The sequence below is a fragment of the Microcebus murinus genome, chromosome 31 (assembly GCF_040939455.1).
Source record: "Microcebus murinus isolate Inina chromosome 31, M.murinus_Inina_mat1.0, whole genome shotgun sequence".
NCBI classification, from domain to species: Eukaryota; Metazoa; Chordata; class Mammalia; order Primates; family Cheirogaleidae; genus Microcebus; species Microcebus murinus.
Genome location: NC_134134.1, coordinates 5106565 through 5130513, shown reverse-complemented (window position 1 = coordinate 5130513; position 23949 = coordinate 5106565). Strand labels below are relative to the sequence as shown.

The following is a 23949-nucleotide window of genomic DNA, read 5'->3' as shown; positions in this document are numbered from 1 at the left end:
CACTGTTTCTCCTAGAAAGTCATGTAGAACTTCAGTTTTTTGAACTTGTAAACCTTTAATTTTTTACTTTTGTTGTGTATGCCTAAGAAGTTTGTAAGTACATTTTTTTTCCTTTCTTCTTATGATAGTCAAGAAGCTCTGGAAAATCCTTCCTTCCTATATAACAGAGCCTGCTCTACATTCTCGCCCAGAAGCTTCCTATTACAATAACCAAATTTTATAAGAACTGTATGATATGTAATATGAAAATGTGCCCATTGTGACAGGTCAAGATAGAATAGTGTGGATGTCTGAAATTCCTGTTGGGCATTGGATATAGTCTTTGAATTTGAGTGAAGAGGGGAAACATGTACTCTCAAAGATTTATCTGGTTGCTTTATCAGCTATAAATAAAATATCATTAGGAGAATTCAGGAAGAGGATAGCATTGATTGTGTAGGATAACCAGAAAATTATGGAAAATAAAGAAAATAGAAGACTTGCTCTGTGTGATGCTAAAGTATTTACATACATTATTAAAGACAACAAAACATGGGAAACATCTGTGTCTGAAATTTGCATACAACTGATGATTTTTCATGGTTACATATTGTTGGCCACTACTATCCCAGCAGTTATTTTGTATTCTACTCTTTGCAATGATGCCTAACAACAATTTGTCCCACTAAAATGATATTAATTACACTTACTTGCTTAAGAAGCTCTCTGAGAGATTGTTCCCATATAAAGTTAATTGTTTTTTTCTCTTTATCATTAAGTATCTCATGGAGATTTACTGAGTGATGTGCAGGAAGGATCATATTTAATCTGGAAGCTCCCCTTTCTTCTTATAGCTTGCTTTGAAAAATGAGGGCTATCATCTTTGTTCTGTTCTGATGAACTGAGATAAATTCTACCTTTTACTGGATGTTGACAACATACTCTCCTTAGGCAAGAAGCATTGATATCAGTAGTTATATCATGTGACATGCAGAGATTCAGACCCCACCCCAGATCTCCTGAATCAGAATCTGTATTTTAACAAAATCTCTAGTTCTTCATTGTACTCGTAAAAATTAGGTGATACCTTCTAACTCACTATGTTTCTCTATGTGAGAAATATGCACAATTTATCAATGTTTTGTAAACATAACACCCATAAATTTATATTACTGTTGTAAGGCTCTTAATTTTGTATTCAGTGATTTATCATCCAAAGCATAATCATATGCACACTTTTTCATACATCTTTTGTGATCCTCATTCCAGCGGATAAGAGAATATGTTCAAGAATATCAATGTACGCCTGTAATCCTAGCTCTTGGGAGGCCGAGGCGGGCGGATTGCTCAAGGTCAGGAGTTCAAAACCAGCCTGAGCAAGAGCGAGACCCCGTCTCTACTATAAATAGAAAGAAATTAATTGGCCAACTGATATATATATAAAAAATTAGCCGGGCATGGTGGCGCATGCCTGTAGTCCCAGCTACCCGGGAGGCTGAGGCAGAAGGATCACTCGAGCCCAGGAGTTTGAGGTTGCTGTGAGCTAGGACGCCACGGCACTCACTCTAGCCTGGGCAACAAAGCGAGACTCTGTCTCAAAAAAAAAAAAAAAAAAAAAAAAAAAAAAAAAAGAATATCAATGTGCTAAAAATTATCTTATTGGACAATTGCAGTCACTCATATGTCAGAAACAGTTCTCATAACTCATTTCGCTTGCAGTCAAATTAAGAACTCTCTCTATGACCACTTGGGAAATATGTGTCTTTTTACAGGAGCTGGTGACATTCAGGGATGTGGCTGTAGAATTCTCTCCAGAAGAGTGGGCATGCCTTGACAATGCTCAGCGGAATTTGTATAGGGATGTGATGTTAGAGAACTATGGAAACCTGGTCTCCCTTGGTGAGGATCACTTATGTACAGAATTCCTGTTTCACATTAAGGCTATTATTATTTTATTGGTAGTTTCTTAAAGGTTTCTACTTTACATGAATGAATTTTATTTTTTTTATTTTTATTTTAGTGTATTATGGGGGTACAAGTGTTAAGGTTACTTATATTGCCCATGACCCCTTCCCCCTTGAGTAAGAGCTTCAAGCATGTCCATCCCCCAAACATTGCACATCTTACTCCTTGCGGTTGTATACACCCATCCCCTCCTCCTCCCTCCCATCCTCCTGACACCTGATAAATGTTACTCATATGTGTCCCCTTAGGTGTTGATCCGTTAATACTAATTTGCTGGTGAGTATATGTGGTGCTGGTTTTTCCATTCTTGAGATACTTCACTTAGTAGAATGGGTTCCAGCTGTATCCAGGAATATATGAGAGGTGCTATATCACCATTGTTTCTTAAAGCTGAGTAGTATCCCATGGTATACATATACCACATTTTATTAATCCACTCATGAATTAATGGGCTCTTGGGTTCTTTCCATAGCTTCACAATTGTGAATTGTGCTGCTATAAACATTGGAGTGCAGATGTCTTTTTCATAAAGTGACTTTTGATCTTATGGGTACATGCCCAGTAGTGGGATTGCTGGATCAAATGGTAGATCTACTTGTATCTCTTTGAGGTATCTCCATATTGCTTTCTACAGAGGCTGAACCAGTTTGCAGTCCCAATAGCAGTGTAGAAGTGTTCCTATCTCTCCACATCTGTGCCAATATTTATTGTTAGGGGACTTTTTACTGGAAGGCCATTCTTACTGGAGATAAGTGATATCTCATTGCAGTATATTCAACATCTCTGATCATCAGGGAAATGCAAATTATTTTATTCTTTCTGTATTTTTAATTTCTGATCTGTTCTATGTCTATTTTGTATAATATTAGAATCCAAGGTTCAGAATAACATGGCAGCATTTCAATTCCTCTACATTCTCAACATATGTATGTATGTATGTATGTATGTGTATATATATTTACTTATTTAAAAGTTCTCAATGTAATCAAAAAGTCCCCAAACAGCAAATGCTGGCATGGATGCGGAGACAGAGGAACACTCCTACACTGCTGGTGGGACTGCAAACTAGTTCAACCTCTGTGGAAAGCAACATGAATGAATTTTATATCCGTGCTTTTAAAGAAAATTTGAAGATTTTGGTGCATAAAATAAAATCATTAGATGTCTCATGTTATCTTGAAACTTTCCCTTTTTTCGGATTTCACACTAGATCAGCTGATCACATGTCTGGAGCAAAGGATAGAGCCCTGGATTATGAAGAAAGAGGAACCAACAGCAAAATATCCAGGTAGGTGAGATTCAGCGAAGCACATAACAAATGTTAGAGAGGTAAATCTCAAAGAGGAAGGCAGATATTAAAAAGTGGCTTGGAATATTCTGTTCAGTTGGAAATGATTTTTAGAAGCCTGTGTATGTTACTCTTTATCTTCCAGAAGGACATCTGTTGTCCCAGGCTCTTGAACTCTCTAAGAATTCTACCCATGAAGTGATCATCCTTAGAAGTCAGTGAGAGCCATACTTCTTTTGATGGCTTATAAGGGACTACATTATATATCAGCATTTCTATTGGTTAGGACTTATGGGACTATCTGTGCCTATTTTGAAGACCACTACATTAAACCATCTTTTGACAGGGTTTTGCTCTCCTGCCATTTCTTGACTACAGTGGCTGATCATAGCTCACTGCAAACTCAAATTCTGGGCTCCAGGGATCCTAAAACCTCTGTCTTCCAAGTAGCTAGAACTATGGGCATGAGCTACCATGGCCAGCCATTATTTTTCATTATTATTATTATCTGGTAAAAATGGAATCTCCTTATGTTGCTAGGGCTGGTATAAAATCCTGACCTCAAGTGATCCTTCTTGCTTGGCCTCCAAAAGTGCTGGGATTATACATGTGATCCTCCATGCCCAGCTCCCTGTTTTTTGTTGTTTTTTTTTTTTTTTGAGACAGAGTCTCACTTGGTTGCCCAGGCTAGAGTGAGTGCCGTGGCATCAGACTAGCTCACAGCAACCTCAAACTCCTGGGCTCAAGCAATTCTCCTGCCTCAGCCTCCCGAGTAGCTGGGACTACAGGCAGGCGCCACCATGCCCGGCTAATTTTTTCTGTATATATTAGTTGGCCAATTATTTTTTTTCCTATTTATAGTAGAGACGGGGTCTCGCTCTTGCTCAGGTTGGTTTCGAACTCCTGAACTCAAACGATCCGCCCGCCTCGGCCTCCCAGAGAGCTAGGATTACAGGCGTGAGCCACCGCGCCCGGCCTCAGCTCCCTGTTTTAAGTTCCTTTTGATGTGTCATTTCTGAAATATGTAAAGGGGAATAGTGGAGATATTTGGATTTGTTTCTGTAATACCAGAAACCCTAGGGACAGATAGTCATATTTTCTGCTTCATGATTTCCAATTCTAAGTTTTCAGAGGCAAGTCTACAGAAAGTGAGGCTCACTAATTTTGTACAAATGCATAGCCTCTGCCTAAATGTAAGAAAATCTAATGTTATTTCACTTCTAAGTAATCTTTTTCTAGTATAAATAAGAGTAAATTTTCAACTTTCTTATAGCCAAATACCAAAACTATAATATAGTTTATTTTGCACTCTCACCCTATAGAATTCCAAAATAATCTGTTTCATTCAGTGCTTCACATACATGAATATATTTATATTCCCAATTGATTCACAATATTTTGATAACTTATATTCCATAATTTCCCTCTGTTTAGTAGCATCAGAATTGTGTCATTCATATGTGTGTATGTGTGCATATATTTCTGTGTATGGGGTGTTTAATGGGTGGAAGTTTCCACAAATAAGAACTGTATAACTGTGTATATTTATTGTACACACTGTAGTGATCAGATGTGTGTACAATGGTAAAACAATATAATAAAGGGCATAAATTATTCCATCATCTCACATATTTACCATTTAATTATACTGAGAAAATTTATTAATAGAGAGGTCTATGGTCTTAACAAATTTTAAGCATATAAAACATTATTAATAACCCTAATCATGTTGCCATACAATAGATCTCCAAGATCTATTCATCTTATAACTAAAAGATTTTACTCTTAAACATCTCCTCATTTTTCCTGACTCTACACCCTGGAAACCACTGTTGTACTCTTTATTTTTGTAAATTCAACTTTTTAAAACTAATTATCCATAGCAATATTCATCTTTCTGGGAATGGCTGATTTTACTTAGCATAATGCCTCCTACGTCCATCCATGTTGTTGAAATGGCAGGATATTTATCATTTTCATGGCTTAGTAATAGTATATGGTATGTGTTTGTACAATCATTTTTTAGTCTATTCATCATAAGCAGGCATTTAGTTTGTTTCTATTTTCTTGGCAAATGTGCATAATGGTGCGATATATATGGAGGTACAGAATCTTCTTAAGATACTAATTTTTCATGGTTATACTCATAGGTAGAAATGGTGAATGACAAGGCAGTTGTATTATTTACATTTTTTAACAAATCTCTATGGTGACACTGTCCATTTACAATCAATAACAGTGTACAGGGATTGCTTTCTTGCACACTCTTGTCCACACTTGTTATGTCTCTTCTTTTGGACATTAGCCATTTTAACAGTTGTGAGGTGATACCTTATCATAGTTTTCATTTGTGTTTACATGATGTTTTGGTAATGCTGAGTTACTCTTGGTGTTTCCTGTTGTAAACTGGTATGTTTTCTTTGAAAAAAATCTACATCAACTTTTGCTTATTTTGAAGTGGGTGATGACATTGTTTTGCATTTGAAAAATATGAGTTTTCTATGTATTTTGGGTGTTAACATATTATGCAATATAAAATTTGAAAATATTTTCTTCTGTCCTATATATTTTCTTATTTTGTTTTTTTCCTTGCTGTGCAGAGGATTTTAAGTTTGATGCAGCCAAAATTGTTCAGATTTTGTTCTAGTGCTTATTTTATCATATACAAAAAAATAAAATTGCAAGTCTTATGTCAGGTTTTCCCATATTTCTTCTTTTCATTTATACTTTTTTTTTTTTTTACAAACATTACAGTTTTATGTATTCCATTTAAAATCTTTATTATATCTGGAGTTAGTTTGGGGTATCATGTAAGAAAAAATAGTTTGCTTTTATTCATTTGTTTTTGGGTATCCAGTTTTCCAGCACCAAGCATTGAAGAGCCATACTTTCTGCATCGTGCATTCCTAAAGCCTAGATAAATATTAGTTGACCTTATATGTTTCGGTTTATTTCTGAGCTCTCCATTCTCTTCCATTGTTATTTGTGTCGGTTTTTATGTGGATATTTTGCTGTTTTTATTACTCTCACCTTAAAATGTACTTTGAAATCAGAAAGTGTGATGCTGGAACCTTTTTTCTTCTTTTGCATTATTGTTTAGGGCTCATCAATGGTATTTGTGATATCATACAAATATTAGGATTTTTTGGTTATTACTGTCAAGTAATGCCTCTGAAATTTTGATAGGGAGTACATTGAACGTATACATTGTTTGGGAAAATATCTTCCTATTTTCTCATGTCATCTTCAATTTCTTTTATTAATATCTTATAGTACTCAGTGTGAAGGGTTTTTTTAAACAACTTTGGTTAAATATATTTCTTAGGAATCTATTATCTTGATGGTATTTTACATGAGAGTGTTTGTTTTCCTTTTTTATTTTCTACTTTATTAGTGTGTAGAAAAGCAACTGATATCTGTATGTAAATTTTACATCCTGTGACTTAACTGAGAAGTTTTATTACTTTTAAAGCTTTCTTCCTATCTTCTTTATGGTTTTTGACATATAAGATAATGTCATCTGCAAATAGTGTAATTTTTACTTTTTTCTTTCTAACATGAGTGGATTCTTGTCATGTTCTTGCCTAATTTTTGTACTTACGTCTTGTAGTGTTATTATAGTATAGAAGCATTAAGAGAAGTTGACCATTATTTTTATATTGGTATCTGTGCATGTGAAGAATTAAATACATTTCCCAGATTTTATAAACTGGTTTTGGAGGGTAAAGATTTTTTTTTTTTGAGTACTAGGGCTAAAGGTCTCTCCACTAGGTTTTCAATGAAGAGTTGCTGTAGCTAGGTTACAAGACTGTCCCTTGCTCTGCAGTGGAGTCTGCATCTGGTGGGCCAGTTCCAAAGGGCTTGGGTGGTTTTCAATCCTCTCTTGTTGCTGGGTATACTGGTTACCTTCAGGATTTTGATGTGTATGACACATACTAGGGCATGGTTGTGCATTTCAGTTTGCATATTTTGGGGCTAAAACCATATGTGTGGGTGGGTGTGGCTCCCAAGGAGTACCTTGGAAGAGTCCCTGCAGGTCACTGTGTGGATCTATGCACTGAAAGAACTAGACATGGACTATAGTTTAGACTGCTGTAGCAGAGTCACAGTTCTGCTTTACAGATGATAGCAAGACCAAGTTATTCAGGTCTGCTTCAATGGCTGCATATATGCCTGTCTCTACCAAAGTCTCTGGATGAGCAGCACCACTCCAACTTTGTCACAGGGAACCATTGGAGACTCTGTGTATCCAAGATGGTTGACCCATGTTGCAGTCTGTATTCAGGACAATGGGTCCTTAAGTTTGTCAGCTGGATGAGAGCCTGAATACTCAAAATGACCCTCCCAGATCTATGGTTCCACTAGAGTTTAATGACCTTCCATATCAGCCCTCAAATTCAGATAATTGTAATTGTCCTTCAATGGCTGCCAAATTTTTGTTGTTCTTTGGGAAAACAAAAACAACTGGATCCTTCCCCTCCCACCATATAGCTGATTTGCTCTCCTAATGTATTTTAAATTTGTGATCTATTATATTTCAATTTTTATAATTTTTAGAATCAAAGATTCAGAATAACATAGTAGCGTTTCAATTTGTCTACATTCTCACCATATGTATGTATTTGCATATGCTTTTATTTACTTAAAAGTTCTCAATGTAATGGGTGTGGGGTGATATCTCATTGTGATTTTGTTTTGCATTTCTCTAAAGATTAACAATTTTTATAATGCTTTCAAAATATATTTGGCCATAAGTATATGTTCTTTGCAGAAATGCCAGATCAATCTATTGTCCATTTGTTAGTAACGTTATTCACCTTTGTTTTTGAATTTTTATCATTTTTTACTGATTCATGATGTTAACTTCTATCAAATATGTGATTTGCATCTATTTTTAACCCATTTTTTAGGAGGCCTTTTTACTCCACTAAGTTTTTCCTTTGTGCATAAAATTTGAATTTGTATACAATCCCATTTTTTTGTCTTCCTTTTTCTTGATTATGCATTTGATGTTACATCTACTAAAACAGTGCCAGGACCAATATCATGATGTTTTTCTTATATTTTCTCTCAGAGTTTTATACATGTATTTCTTATGTTTTAGTATTTAATTTATTAAAGATACATTCTATATTCTATATAGTGAAGGTACCAACATCATTTTTTTTTTCTATCAGAAATATTCAGTTTTCTACAACATTTGTTGAAGTGACTGTTCTTTTTCATTGCATGGTCATTGTAATCTTGAGGAACCTAACTTTGGTCATGGACAAAAAGGTTTATTTCTGAGTTCTCCATTCTATTATCTCATCTCATTATTTGTCTTTGGGCCAGTAACATGTTTTTTTTGTTCCTGAAGATTTTTTTTCAAATCAAGAATTGGTATGTCTCCTTGTTTGTATTTCTAAAACAGTCTGGCTATTTATTGTTCCAATATACTTTTGAATATATTTTTATATATCTTCAAATATGGTCCTAAGGTCCTACAAATGGTCCTAAGTATGATAGGATCATTATAGACATTGAATTAAATTTGTATATCACTGTGGATATTATTGACATCTTAACAGTTTTAAATCATCTGACAATTGAGCATGAATGCATTAAAGAGTGTATTTAATTTTGACATATTTTTGTATTAGACAGTTTGTGTTGTACTTTTGATTTCTAGTTCCACTTCAATTTTGTCAAAAAATATATGTTGTATGATTTTAGGTTTCTTCAACTTGATAAGACTTAAGTGTCCTAATAGCATTTATCATGTATGATTGAAACCATAGTGTACTCTGCTGCTTTTGACTGAAGACTTCTGTAAATGTCTTTTACATCTAACTAGTCTATAATGCCCATTATCTGTTTTCTTATTTATCTTTTGTCAAATTTTTGTATTCATCATAGAAATCATATATATCAGGCATAGCCTTAAATATTCATCATGAAATAATCATATATCATGCAAAGCCCTGATAAATAATATATATTTAAAAATATCTAAGCTAAAATATGTACATTACATGTTTATGATCTGTCTATGTGTATTCTGTGCCATAGATTTCTCCTAAATGACCAATTATAAAAGTCTTTGTCTCTTCTGATGGTTTTGACTTAAAGTGTATTTTATTTAATTATGGCCACAATATCCTCCTATTCTTATTTATGTAGAATTTTTTACATTACTTTCAATCATTTGACTTTTTAGAGCTAAAGGAAGGATTTCGTAGGTGGCATATACTAGGGTTCTGTTTGTTTTTTATTCATACATTCATCTTATTTTTCATTGGAGAGACTAAACCATTTACATTTAATGAAACTCCTGAAGGAAGAGTGTGCTGTTTCCATTATTCAAAAACCGAAATTGAGAATTTGAAAGAATTGCATTTAATGTGTAGACCAATCTGGACATCTTCACAACATTAGGTCTTCTTCCCTTCAAAAACAATGTATTCAAGACTGTGTTGTTTATTTTCCTATATTTGTGAATTTTTTTATGTTTCTTTTATTATTTATTTTCAGTTTCATTCCATTCTAGTCAAAAATTAATGTTAGTAAAATTTCAATTTTCTAAAATTGGTTAAGACTTGTGGCTGAACAGGTAGTTTTTTAGGAAGAACATTTTATGAGTTTATCAAGGAGATTGTGTATTCTACTATTATTCTGTAGAGTGTTTCTACTATATCTGTTAGGTCTAACTGCTATGTAGTGTTTTCAAATCTTTTGTTTTCTTATTAATAATTTGACTGGTTTTATCATTATTGAAAGTGAAATAGAATGTCAAAGTATCATATTATTTTGATGTCCATTTCTTGCTTCATTTCTGTCAATGCTTTTTAAAAATATATTTGAGCACCTTGATGTGAGATAAAGATAGATATCATATTAATGTATTATTTTCATAGGCCCTCCGTGAATGACTACTTTTTATATTTATTGCCCTTTTTGTCTCTTGTGACAGTTTTGACTTAAAGTATATTTTAAAAATTATAATGTTTTTACTTCAAAATAATGTGCCTAATATAATTTTGAACTCCACTGGTCTTAGATGCTAAATGTTTTTCTGATATATCTTGCTATATCCTGCCAGTTGTAGTCTATTGTTCTCACCAGGAATGAAGTCAAGTCGCTTTAGATGGAATATTGTTGGATTTTTTTTTACTCTTTATTTAACTGTGCCTTCTGACTGGGAACAGTAGTACATAAATATTTACATAATTTTCTCAAAGGAAGGACTTACAATTTCTCTTATGTTAATTATTTTGTATACCATTTTTCACTGTCTTTTCTTTCTTTCCTCTCCTTCTGTCCTGCATTGTGCCTCACTGATTTTTAGTGACATATTTTGTTTCTTTGCCTAGCTTTCTTTTTTCTCTATAAACATTTTTTTCTGATGTTCACTGTGAGAACTATATAAAACCTTTTGAACTTGCAACTTATGTTAAATGAATAACTTCTTCAGTTGCATATAAAAATTCTTAATCTTTACATCTGCCCTTACCTTTATGATATCGATGTCAGTAATTATGTCTTTTTATATTGTATAGAAACCAGCACATGGCAATGATCATTTTTTTATTTTGCCTTTCAAATTTTATAGCATATTTAAATATTTTGCACCATCATTATGATAATGCAGAATTTTATTCTTAATATGTGCATATTTTTCTCAGAGAGTTATGTAGTTGTCAAGGGAGGTGGAAACCAGCCTTTGGAAAGGCAACAAAAAACACATGTGTGGACATATGCCCTTAGTTTCATTCTCTTTTGAAAGGGAATCCAGGAGATGGGATTTTACTACTAAAGTGATAACTTAGTATCAGCATGGAGGAAGAGATTTGGTGGGAAAATGCATCAAAGTTTCCTTCCCTTCCTGTGGTTCTGGGTGTTTTTCTCAGTTGGGGTGCTATGAACTATAAGCAGTTATGATTTCTAAAAGAATCATAGTTGTAAGTATATTTTTAAGGTCATACATCTATGATGCAAATAAGACCATGGTATTCTATTGTGCTTTCTTGCTAATGTGCTTTGTATAGTTTTATATATTCAAATTGTGAAGTATATTCACCTGAGTCTAGTTAGTGAGATACTTTGTTATTTTCATTTCTTTCAGAACTATCTCACTATTGCACCAAAGACCTATTACCAGAGCAGGGCATAAAAGATCCCTTTCAGAAATCAATAATGAGACTATATGGAAGCTGTGGCCTTGAAAATATACACTTAAGAAGAGACTGGGAGTGTGTGGTTGAGTGTAAGAAGCAGAAAGTATGTTCTGATGGTCTTACCCAATGTTTGTCAACTTGCCACAGAAAAATCGTCCAATGTAATAAATGTAAAAAAGTCTTTAGCAAATCATCAAATCTAAATAAACACAAGACAAGACATACTGGAGAGAAAAGTTTCAAACTTAAAGAATGTAGCAAAACTTTTAACCACAGCTCTAATGTTTCTGGACATAGGAAAATTCATACCACAGAGAAATCCTACAAGTGTGAAGAATGTGGAAAACCATTTAACTGTTGCTCAAAACTTATTATACATAGGAGAATTCACACTGGAGAGAAACCCTACAAATGTGAAGAATGTGGCAAAGCCTTTACCCAGTGCGTACACCTTACTCAACATAACAGAATCCATACTGGAGAGAAACTCTACAAATGTGAAGAATGTGGCAAAGCCTTTACCTTTTACACAAAACTTACTCTACATAAAAGAATTCATAAGGGAGAGAAACCCTACAAATGTGAAGAATGTGGCAGAGCCTTTACCTGGTGCACAAACCTTACTGTACATAAAAGAATTCATACTGGAGAGAAACCCTACAAATGTGGAGAATGTGGCAAAGCCTTTAACCAGTTCTCAATGCTTACTCAACATAAAAGAATCCATACTGGAGAGAAACCTTACAAATGTGACGAATGTGAGAAAGCCTTTAACCTGTTCTCAAACCTTACTCAACATAAAAGAATTCATACTGGAGAGAAACCCTACAAATGTGAAGAATGTGGCAAAGCCTTTACCAGGTGGTCAAACCTTACTCAACATAAAAGAATTCATACTGGAGAGAAACCCTACAAATGTGAAGAATGTGGCAAAGCTTTTACCAGGTGGTCAAGCCTTATTCAACATAAAAGAATTCATACTGGAGAGAAACCCTACAAATGTGAAGAATGTGGCAAAGCCTTTAACCGGTCCTCAATCCTTACTCTACATAAAAGAATTCATACTGGAGAGAAACCCTACAAATGTGAAGAATGTGGCAAAGCCTTTACCCAGTGCACACACCTTACTCAACATAAAAGAATCCATACTGGAAAGAAACCCTACAAATGTGAAGAATGTGGCAAAGCCTTTACCCAGTGCACACACCTTACTCAACATAAAAGAATCCATACTGGAAAGAAACCCTACAAATATGAAGAATGTGGCAAAACCTTTACCAGGTGGTCAAGCCTTACTCAACATAAAAGAATTCATACTGGTGAGAAACCCTAAAAATGTGAAGAATGTGGCAAAGCCTTTAACCAGTCCTCAATCCTTACTCGACATAAAAAAATTCATACTGGAGAGAAACCCTACAAATGTGAAGAATTTGGTAAAGCCTTTAACCAGTCCTCAGTCCTTACTCTACATAAAAGAATTCATACTGGAGAGAAACCCTACCAATGTGAAGAATGTTGCAAAGCCTTTACCTGGTGGTCAAGCCTTACTCAACATAAAAGAATTCATACTAGAGGTAAACCCGAAAATCTTGTAGAATGTGGCAAAGTCTTTAACCAGCTCAGACACTTCACTCTATATAAATGAATCCATACAGGAGAGAAACCATACAAATGTGGAGAATGTGGCAAAGCATTTTCCCAGTGCTTACACTTTAATCTTCATAAAAGAATGCATAACGGAGAAAAATTTTATGAATGTGAGAATTGTGGCAAAGTCTTTAAGAACTGCTCGCATTTTATTCAACACCAAATAAATTATACTAGATAAAAGTGAGATAAATGTAATGAGTATGGAAGTGCTTTCCCTAAGTATTAGCCTTAAAATGCACAACAGTACTTATACTTAAAGTAAACAATCATAATGTAGAGTGCTGACAATACCTTTAGTTATAACAGAGATCTCACTGGACATGGGAGAACTTACACTGAAAAAGTGCTCCAATATTGTCTCCAACATTGTTCAACATCACAAAAATTTTAAGAATTAGAGACCTTACAAATATAATGAATGTGAAAAAATATTTATGCAAAAGATATACCTTAGAGAACCACAAAGAATTGATAGTTAAAATTACTCTACAGATATAATGAATTTTAGAACACATTTCATGAAGAATCAAGTCTAAACAAATATCAGAGGACTCACAGTGCAATGCACTAATGCACTAACACATTCACAAATTTCTTTAAACCAGGTTGCTGATTATAGAGTACTACCCAGTTAAAATAGTTAGTTGATTTACTTGTATGTCAGCTTTAAAAAAAGAGAGATTTTATGAGAGTTATAATTACATGTAAAATATACTTTCTGGTCAGGGTAGGGTAAAAATATAAAAGGTAAAAATTTTTTTTCCTTTTTGACAAGCAAATACTGATGTTATTCAACTTTAGATACAGTAGATGGTATGTTTTCATTCTTAGCGTGTATGTGAATGTGTGTGGTTAATGATAGCTACATCGCATTTATTAGTAGTCTTTGTGTATTCAGTAGGCATTATTCATGTACTTTTCCATGGGAAATTAAAATCACTGAAATGTAAGATTTTTGAAATCGAGAGGTACTATGGATATTTTTTATAACAAACAGTATTTCAAATGATGTATGATGTAGGTATACAGACTAATATTCTTCTCATTATAATGAGAATGAAAAAAGTAGAATATTAGAAATTACTTGTTTTAATATTGTACATTATGATAGATAATAAAAGCGAATGACATTTGGAATATTTTTAGATTACATGTAAACTTAATCTGTTTCATTAAATTAAAAGTAATTTTAATGTGTCAAACATGTTGTAGATTGAATGAAGTGTTATTTTGCACCACAATTAACCTATCCCATGTTACTCAAAGTTGGAGGTAATGGGTTGTAAAAATGTACTGTGGGGTTACACAGTAACAAGACATCACTTGTGATCCTTTTTATCAGTCTCTCTACTTTGAAGAATAATGTTCCCAAAGCTCTTTTTCATTATATGTATAATTACATTGTTACTATAATGCTTATAATAAAGATTTTGTACTTAATGAAAAGCCATACATTTCTTAACACAGAATGACTAGTTATTACATTGTATCCTACATTTTTCCTTCAACATGCAACCTGCCTGGCCAATAAAACAGAAATAAGCATATTTTTATTTATATTGAATCAAATATACAAATACATCATGGTTAAGTTGAACTATAGTTGTAGTATATTTACAGAGTAAGTAATTATATTTGTGTGAATGTGGATGTATACCTATTTCAACAGAAAAAAAGAAATATTAGAAAAGATGGATAATTTCAAAAGTGTTGAGAATTTACTAGAAAACTAGAAACTTCAAAGATTCTGAAAGGAAATATTTTGTTCACTTTATGTTGAATTAATTGTTTAAAACCCTAAAGCTTCTAAATGGGAACCTGCCCATGCCAATCCTCTGTTCTTACATGCTTATTACTCATGCTAGGCCATCTATGTTATTTTATTATTTCAAAGTTCATTAAATACCATTTATGTGACCTGATCTACAATTACAACAAGGATTGTTATAAAACTTCATGGTGCTCATAAAATTACCTAAAGGTGTGAGTAATTCCACATTGTAGTAATTACATTTTACTTAGTACATTCTATATTTTCATACTAATTTGGGAAGGATATTGAAAGAACATTCTGGTTACTGTTTCTTTTACTTTGGGTTATCGAACTAATTGATTTATTGACTTTATCAGGCTACTTTGTTCAGGTAAACACTCAGAAGGATATATAAATTATGGAGTTGATTTTATATTTAAATAGAAGAAATAAGTACAGGACATTGTTAGATATTTAATAGATGCTTTATAATTAGCCGTCAATATTTCTGTAGGAGAGAGCTTGTGGCTCCAGAGAAGAGATTGAAAATGTCCAGGGTAAAAAAATCACTGATTTTGAATGTAGAGTGAAGGAACTGGCAGAACAACCAACTCTTGGAATTTATAAGTGGAAATTCTGCTTCTTTCATTTCATAATTATCTCAAGTTTTTTGGCATTTTTTATCTGCATTCCCTTCTACAACTCTATCTAAGCCATTCTTCTTTACATCTGTGCTTGGGCTATAACATTCTCACTGTTGCACTCAAGCCTGGCCAGTTCACACAATACTTTAAAAGTTCTGATGAGAAGTGCAGAATTTTTTTAGTTTGGTGAACAAAAATTTTAGCTAGACAGCTTGAGGCCATTTATAGGCTATACATACAGCATTCTCATAACTTAAGTAAAATTAGAGAGGTTCAGTGTCCTAAGGTTAAAGTAAGAGCCTTAAAGGCCAAAGAAAGATAAACAATTCTGAAGTCCAGAGGAGTAAATCAAGAACTCAGCATTGTTTTCTTTTGTAAAAGCAAACTGTTACTAGATCCTAACATATAACGTCATAAATATGAAAATAATTACAATAAGTGAAGGATTAATAAGTGTGTGATGCATATCTTAAGAATTTGGCAATCTCTTAATAGGGAGTTTAGGTAAAGAGCTTTGGATTTAATTTTCTATTAATTATAGTACAACATATGCATCCATCTAGAATCTACTTTTGAGTGTGTATTTTCAGTGTTAGAATATAATGGAATGATTTCTCTGCATTGAAAATGTTTGGAATAATCTTTCTTTACCTGATATTTCAATCTTAGAGAATTTATTTTACATAACTTTATCTTCCTTTATTTTAGTAGTTGGAGTGTGCAGTACACACTTCACATTCTTAGTCATCTAACATTGGCCAATAATTTGGTCATTCTCCCTAGAGGAATCTCAGGGATCATGGCCACTTTTTGATTGAAAATTTCATCAGTGATTTTGGATGCAATCCTGTTTTTGATGCTCACAGTGGCCAGAGGTGAGACAGTGAGCACCACATACATCTTTAGTCTCTTCCATAACATAAGCACCAGGAAATCTAGGTGTCTTTAGCTTCAAATAAAATCGTTAAAGCCCCTTTCATGTTCTGTGCTGCATTATGAACCTGCTGGTAAATATCAGAGTTCCCTTGCTTACAACTGACAAATGGAATGACAAAAGCAGCACTCTCACTCTGTTGCCTGGGCTAGAGTGCCATGGCATCAGCCTAGCTCACAGCAACCTCACACTCTTGGGCTCAAGCAATCCTTCTGCCTCAGCCTCCCTGGTAGATGGGACTACAGGCATATGCCACAATGCCCTGCGTATTTTTCTATATACTTTTATTTGGCTGATTAATTTCTTTTTATTTTTAGTATAGACACAGCCTCATTCTTGCTCAGGCTGGTTTCAAACTCCTGACCTTGAGTGATCCTCCTGCTTTGGCCTCCCAGAGTGCCAGGATTACAGGTATTAGCCACTGCTCCCAGCCAACACAAACTGTCATTACACAAAGAACTCGATTAAAGAATTGGCTCAATTAGAAATGTTAATCCTTTGCGATTGGAAATCTTTCGTGCAAACAGTTATATCTTCGCCTAATTTTTTTTTTTTTTTTCAGACAGAGTCTCACTTTGTTGCCCAGGCTAGAGTGAGTGCCGTGGCGTCAGCCTGGCTCACAGCAACCTCAATCTCCGGGGCTCAGCGATCCTACTGCCTCAGCCTCCCGAGTAGCTGGGACTACAGGCATGCGCCACCATGCCCGGCTAATTTTTTGTATATATATTTTTAGTTGGTCAATTAATTTATTTCTATTTTTGGTAGAGACGGGGTCTCGCTCAGGCTGGTTTCGAACTCCTGACCTGGAGCAATCCACCCGCCTCGGCCTCCCAAAGTGCTAGGATTACAGGCGTGAGCCACCGTGCCCGGCCCTCTTCGCCTAAATTTTTATAGTTCACCACTTGGTGCAGGGAAAAGATGCATCAGCAACCCTAGTTAAATGGGTCTAGAGACCTACGAATTAAAATTTCTGACTCAAATTATGGGCCAGGAATATTGGTTTGATATTAATGCGCAATTAAAATATGATGATCAAGCTATTTCTCAAATTCAACAGTGCTGTATTAAAGTAGGGAAAAGATAGCTTCTCTTAGGCTGTATCTTTCCATATAAATGTTAAACAAAATGTTAATGAAACTTATATAGATTTAATTGCTAAATTGCAAGAAATATCAGGTTCAAGAAATGGTAAGTCCTCGTAATTTAAGAAATATCACTTTACGTATTGGCTTTTAATAATGTTAATTCTAAATGCCAGCAGCTTTATGTCCAGCAAAATTAAACAGCATGGTGCCACCACTGCCATGGCTGCTGAGCCACCCAGGCTGTGGCTCTGCTCAGCCAGGCAGCCCAGCACCAGCTCCCCACCACCGCACCCCAATGGCACCTTATGGCCCAAGGGGAGCACCTACGTGTGGAAAAAACTTTTAAGAAATTGCCAAAAGGTCTGATCAGACATTTAAAATGCAACTTTGGCTGAGACTATTGGCCCAATGGTAATTTCAGAGAACAAAGACCATCTTGTGACAATGGATTCTTAACACCATCAACTGAGATTTATATACCTATAGATATATTTGGCCTGATCCTACAAGCACATTAATATTAGTTAATAATTTGGTCATTTTTCTGTTACATTAAAAAGAGTAATAATACATTTAGGTATAATTGATTCAGCTTATTCGAATGAAATTTCAGTTATGATGATTTTCACTTCTGATTATGTTATTCAGGCTAGAGAACCTATTGCACAACTTCTGCTATTAATATGCAAATTAAAAAATCTAATGTTTTAAGACAAGGAGGTTTTGGAAGTACTGGAATAAAAGTTTATTGGCAAACTTTATTAATGACCAAAAACCTCAATTAGAAATTAAGCTAAATGACAAATCTTTTGTTGGATTTATAAATACTGGAACTGATATTAAAATTTATCTAAAGGTTTTTGGCTAAGGATTGGCATATTATAATAATAGATTTAAAAGACTGTTCTTACTATCCTTTTGCAAATTCTGATAGAAAAAAATTTGCCTTCATCATAGCTGCTTTAAACAATCAACAGCCAACTAAACAGTATCAATGGAATGGAAGGGAAACAATTTTCTATACAAAAATTTTTAATGAAAATGATTTAAAACAAAATTATTAGTTTTATTAAAAGATGATTTTGTTTAATTTATTGATTTTTTTAAACCACTTGGTTTATGTAATGAGATAAGCAGAAGAATAAAAGTACAGTGCTGACTTGTCACACAGTCAGCCAGCACACGCTTACCCAACACACACATCTCCATACTATGTCAGACATTAGTAATGCAGAGATTGATCAGATATATTTGTTTATTTTAAGTAATTTACATATAAAAATACATTTAATAAAGTACCTATAGGTTTCAGGTAGAGCATAGCATAAATAGACATAAAAATGTGGGCCATAAAGTATGGAAAAAATTGTTGTATGTTCTCCAGACATATGTTAAAAATGGTAAGGAGGAGGCCTTCAGGTAAAAGAGCAGGAGGTAATAAGGGAGGAATTATGGAATAGATTGTCGGACTCTTAAAACTGCAGAAATGTCTACAGAACTCATATGTTCAACACTGTGTTTTTCAGTCCTAAACACATTGTAGATCACATTGCTTCCTGAATTAATAAATGAATGAATAAAAATACAGTGAGGAAAATCACAGGCCTTAAAGTCAGTATTTAGGTACTTACTAAAACCAGGGGTTCCTTCTTTCTCTCTGCTGGAGATACGTTTGTTATTATCTGTTTAAAAAATAAACTATGTTATACAAAGTATTTAGAAGAATCAAATTCATAGAAGCAAAAATTAAAATGGTTGTGCCAGGGACTGGAACAATGGAGAAATGGAGTTATGTTTAATCGGTGTTCCGGAAAAAAAGTTCTCAAAATTTCTTTCACATAGTGTGAATATGCTTATAACTACTGTACTGCATACCTAACAAGTGTAAGATGGTGCATATTATATTGGGTTTATTTTACCACAATTTCAAAATTTAAATTACCTATATAGTCACCAAGTGATTCAGAATATGACACGGTTATTCTGTCTATATGATCACATTGGTGATATTGGCCACATTGGCCACAATGTTTTCTCAGTCATGAACCCCCTTCTTTGTTTTCATTTTTGCTTTTTGTCAGATAGTCCTAGAGGGTTTTGATTCTAGGTATCTGCTTAAAAGTGGGGGAGGTTTTAGACCTCTCCCAAAATCTTTTTAAAAAAATAAATACCCAAGCTGAGGTCCAATATTATGTCCATTACCTTGTGGGTTTGCCCTACACAGCAAGCCCTTTCCTGGCAGTATTCAGAGGAAGTTCTAGTAACAAGGCAGGTCCTCAGAAGCCAGGGCATGTGATTGGAGCTAGAAGAGGGTGGGACATGAAATAAGATCCTGGGAGGTGAGAACATGGTGGAAAGGATGCTGACAGTGAAGTGAGTGACCTCTTTGAGGTCTACCCCAGCAGGGGAGTAGCACAGGAATGCTTTTTTTCTGGAGACAGCAGAAGACCCTGGAGCAGGTCAGCTGCCAGAGAGTACTGAGAGAGCCCTGGACTGGATCAACCAGAGGCAAGGCCACCATGGTGCACTAGAATGAGAAGGTGATCTAAGATAATGTTCATCACAACTAAATTCATTGGGTGTTGGGCTAATGGGAGGGTGGAGGAGGGGCCGGGTATATACACACCTAATGGCTGCAGTGATGGACACACTTGAATCTCTGACTCAGGTGAGACAAATGCCATGTACATAACCTGAACATTTTTACTATTGTAATATGCTGAAATAAAAAAAAAATTTAAAAAAGAGCTAAATCTATTGGGAAAAGTACCACAAGGGACTACTAACCCAGAAAGTCTACACTCAGTATTACAGGAATCTCCTCCAAAAGTGAGGAATATGGTGAGGTGTAGAATGGGCAAGAGTGGGGAGAACACCCCAGGAAGGAGGAGTCAGGGGCTGAGGGACGGGGGTTGAAAGTGCTAGTGAAAGTGAAGATGCATTGTCACACACCCCAACCTCTGTCATGGACTTCAAGAATAATAAATTTGGAAGGGGTCTCATCCCACATTACATTAGACATATTAGCTATATTCAAATTCATCCACAACATGATTCAATAATTTTGTTGTAGGAAAAGAGCAGAATGCCTTTTAAGAATATTTCTTTGGAAATAATTATATTTTGCAAGATTTTTATGTTTCTTTTTTTTGTATTTTTGTTTGTTTTTAACCTCTTCAATATGGTGCTCACTGGCCCCGAAACCTTGCCCACAGCCGTCACTCATAGTCTGCATGATAGTTTGTGCTTTGCATTGACAACGAATCCATTTTGCTGTTGTGTGATGATAAAAGCATGAAAGCACTGAAAGCTTGAATTAATTTAAAGGCAGCTTTACTTGTAATGTAAACCAGAATAGGTAACATATACATATCTGTTTTCATTACGTTATTTTTAAATGTTCAAGATTTTATTTTGATAAATGAAAAATTAGAAAAGTCATGTCACGACTGTTCGTTTAGTTGATGCTCGGCTGTGCGCCTTCCTATCACCACTGTCGGCTAAGGTCCTGTGCATGTTCATCTGTGGCTATGGACTATAGTCGATGCTCAGCTGTGCGCGTTCATCTGTGGATATCAACTGTAGTTAACACTCGTACTGAAGTGGTTAATAAGCTAGAGATTTTATATCAGGCTTCTGATATTGTGTTAGATCTTTGAAAGTCCACAGGTAGTAGCCTCTAGTGCTGTGTTGCTCCCCTGATAAAACAACCTTACCCTCCACTCTTCACTGTGCACACGCCTTAAGCAGCTTTATCTCATCCTGTCACATCAGCACCCCCTAAATGCAACAAGTGCTAAATGCAGATTTAGATCCACACACCAAACCACCTCTCAGCTGCCTTCCCTGGGCAACCCATAGGAAACTCACACCATGTAGAAAGCTAAGCTCACTCTGCAGCTTCTTTCACAACCCCCTGTGGTACTTTAGAACATATTGTCACAGAAAAAAAAACACCACAATAATTCACTCTCTCAATTTGGAAGCCTAAGTGCCATTATCAAGGCTTATCCTTCACACCCTATTCTTAAGTAGGCATAAGTCCCACTCATTCCTGAAAATTTCTCTTACCTGACCCATTTGTTTCTACCTCAGAAAAAGGCACCATTGTGCACATCATCTTACCTCTAATATTACCTCAATCTATGCCTCTCCTTCCTCAATACCAAAGCCTCAGCAGGACCCTAGTCAGTGGCATGTTGATTGGTCTGATGGGTTCCCAACTGTTCTTTATCTTTGCAAGTTGGCCCCTCCAAATTATTCCCTACTCTAGCTAGTAGATTATTTATCTACTAGCTAGAGGATTGCCAAAATGCCAGTTTTATCACCTCAGTTCCCCCATAAACTCCTTCAGAGGCCCCCACAGTTTCTGGGCTATCAGATCAGTGTATAAAGCTCATTTGGATTGGGCTCTGATTCCTGCATAGTGTCATCCCATACTCCCCTCCATCACTCCGCCTGTGTTATTTTCATAAATGTTTAAGTATCTAGGATGCACCAGCCACTGCTGAAGGATCCTACACATATCCCATGCTCTCTCACCATTTACATATAAATGGAATTACTAAATTTACCATGCCATTTTCTACTACTTTACCTATACAAGCATTTTTTTTCTTCCTGAACTCCTTCTCCACCACCTGTGCTTAATTAACTACAGTCCATAGAAGCCTGACTACAGAGATAAAATGTAGTGTGTTTTCTTTACTTATAGCTTACTGGGTTTACATTAGGAGCCCCTAGTGACTAAATTCAGGAAAAAAATTAAGTCTTATTCCCACATTGCAAATGAGAAAAGTGAGAGTTAGTAAGCATAAAGAACATGATGAAAGTTATACAGCAATAGAGGATCTTGATTTGCTCAAAAGTGGTACTTATAAGAATGCTATACAGTTTCTTTCCAAATGGCTTGGTTATGGAAGTTTTGCAGTGCTTATAGAAGCGGCAAAAATTTGGTCCATTCAAGCAACCTAATTAATCACTACGGGAAACTTTAAGACTTTATAAGGAAAGAAAATCTCTCACTTAATGTCCCTTTGGCAAATGATACATTGGAGTAAAGTGAGAGAATATTAGAACTTGTATTAATGTTTACTTTTATCCTTAAATGCAGTGATGATGCTTTGCTAATAACTGATCATAGTAAATAAAGGCTCTCTGTATGCATGAATTAGGGGTGCATGCCCCCAAATTTTTTACTTATAGGAGTTTGAGTTAAAAAGTATAGGGACCCCTGTTCTCTACTGACCTCTGCTCATTTCCTTCTACTCTCCACCCAGCTCACACCACTTGAGCCAAAACTCACCAAGCTCACACTCAGGTTCTTCCCACATGTACTCACACAGTGCACTCACTACCTTCATCCAGGTCTCTGCTCTGATGGATCTCCCTAGGGGCAAATCACCCACACCCCACCCCACCATCAACTCTCCCTCCACTTATCCTGCTTTACTCCACTCCATCACAGTTACATTTACCTGACAGTATATATTTGTGTGAATCAACACAAACAGAATGAAAGCTCAGGGAGCCTGGGAGCCTTCTCTGTTTTGTTTCCAGCCTTTTCTCCAGTGCAGTAGGAATTATGACCTGAATGGATGAATGTAGATTTTGCTCTTCTGGTACCATGTACACTCCTGAGTGTAGATCATTCTTTGGTTAAACTTGTTTGGCTGCCTTGTGGGTTTTTCTTATCTATAGGCCAGTACTTTATCTTCCCATGGCTGGTTTCTGCTTGGCATCCATGAGATCATTCTTCAATACTGAAAATGTTTGATATCCATGCTGAAGTATAAGCTGTAGCCTTTAACCACATGTTGTTACTAAGCTCTTGAAAAGTGTTTAGTGTAACTAAAACACTGCATTTTTTATTCTATTTAGTTCTTAAGAATGTTTACTGTAATTATGAGAGGATTTCAATTTCTAGAACTTTAATTAAGAAAAAAACATTTCAAAAGTACATGTTGAAATGCAACAGTGCTTATGCCCTCTCTTCCAATGTGTCAAGGCTCATATTCTAGAACTATTTTATGATACTGTAGTAAATCTTGGTGAAATGCAAATGTAATTATTTACTGAAACTAAAAGAAGAAGGGCAGGGCAAAAATGAATTTGAAGTGCTGGAAATTGCCTTGTGACTAAATTCGGTGTAATTATGTACAGATTGTGAACATAATGCTCTTTCAAACTTTCTTCACAGTTAACAAAAAAGGAAAAAGCACAGCAGAACAACCTGACATCAAGGGTTGTGTCATCTTTTAGTCCTGTTTCACAGAACCCAGGATCCCTGGCTTCTTTTTGTCCTCGCCATGCTGGAACTCCTGATCCTTTCTGGAAACATCACAGTAATCCTCCTCATTCGGCCCTACTCACCTCTCCAGTGCAATATATATTTTCTGATCAGCAAGCCATCTGTCATGTAGCAATTCTATATGTACATGTTTGTTCCTCAGATGGCCCTCAACTTTCTCTCTAGGGATCATCACATCTCTCTCA

At 35.2% G+C, this 23949-nt stretch overlaps 1 protein-coding gene across 1 annotated transcript; it reads left to right on the top strand.

Moving 5' to 3' along the window:
• The first annotated feature begins 3198 nt into the window (after positions 1-3198).
• Positions 3199-23715, top strand: LOC142865698 (uncharacterized). Its single transcript, XM_075998894.1, is given in 4 exon segments — positions 3199-3232; positions 11337-12585; positions 12670-12821; positions 23654-23715. Coding segments are annotated over 4 exon segments (1497 nt in total).
• The last annotated feature ends 234 nt before the right edge of the window (positions 23716-23949 follow it).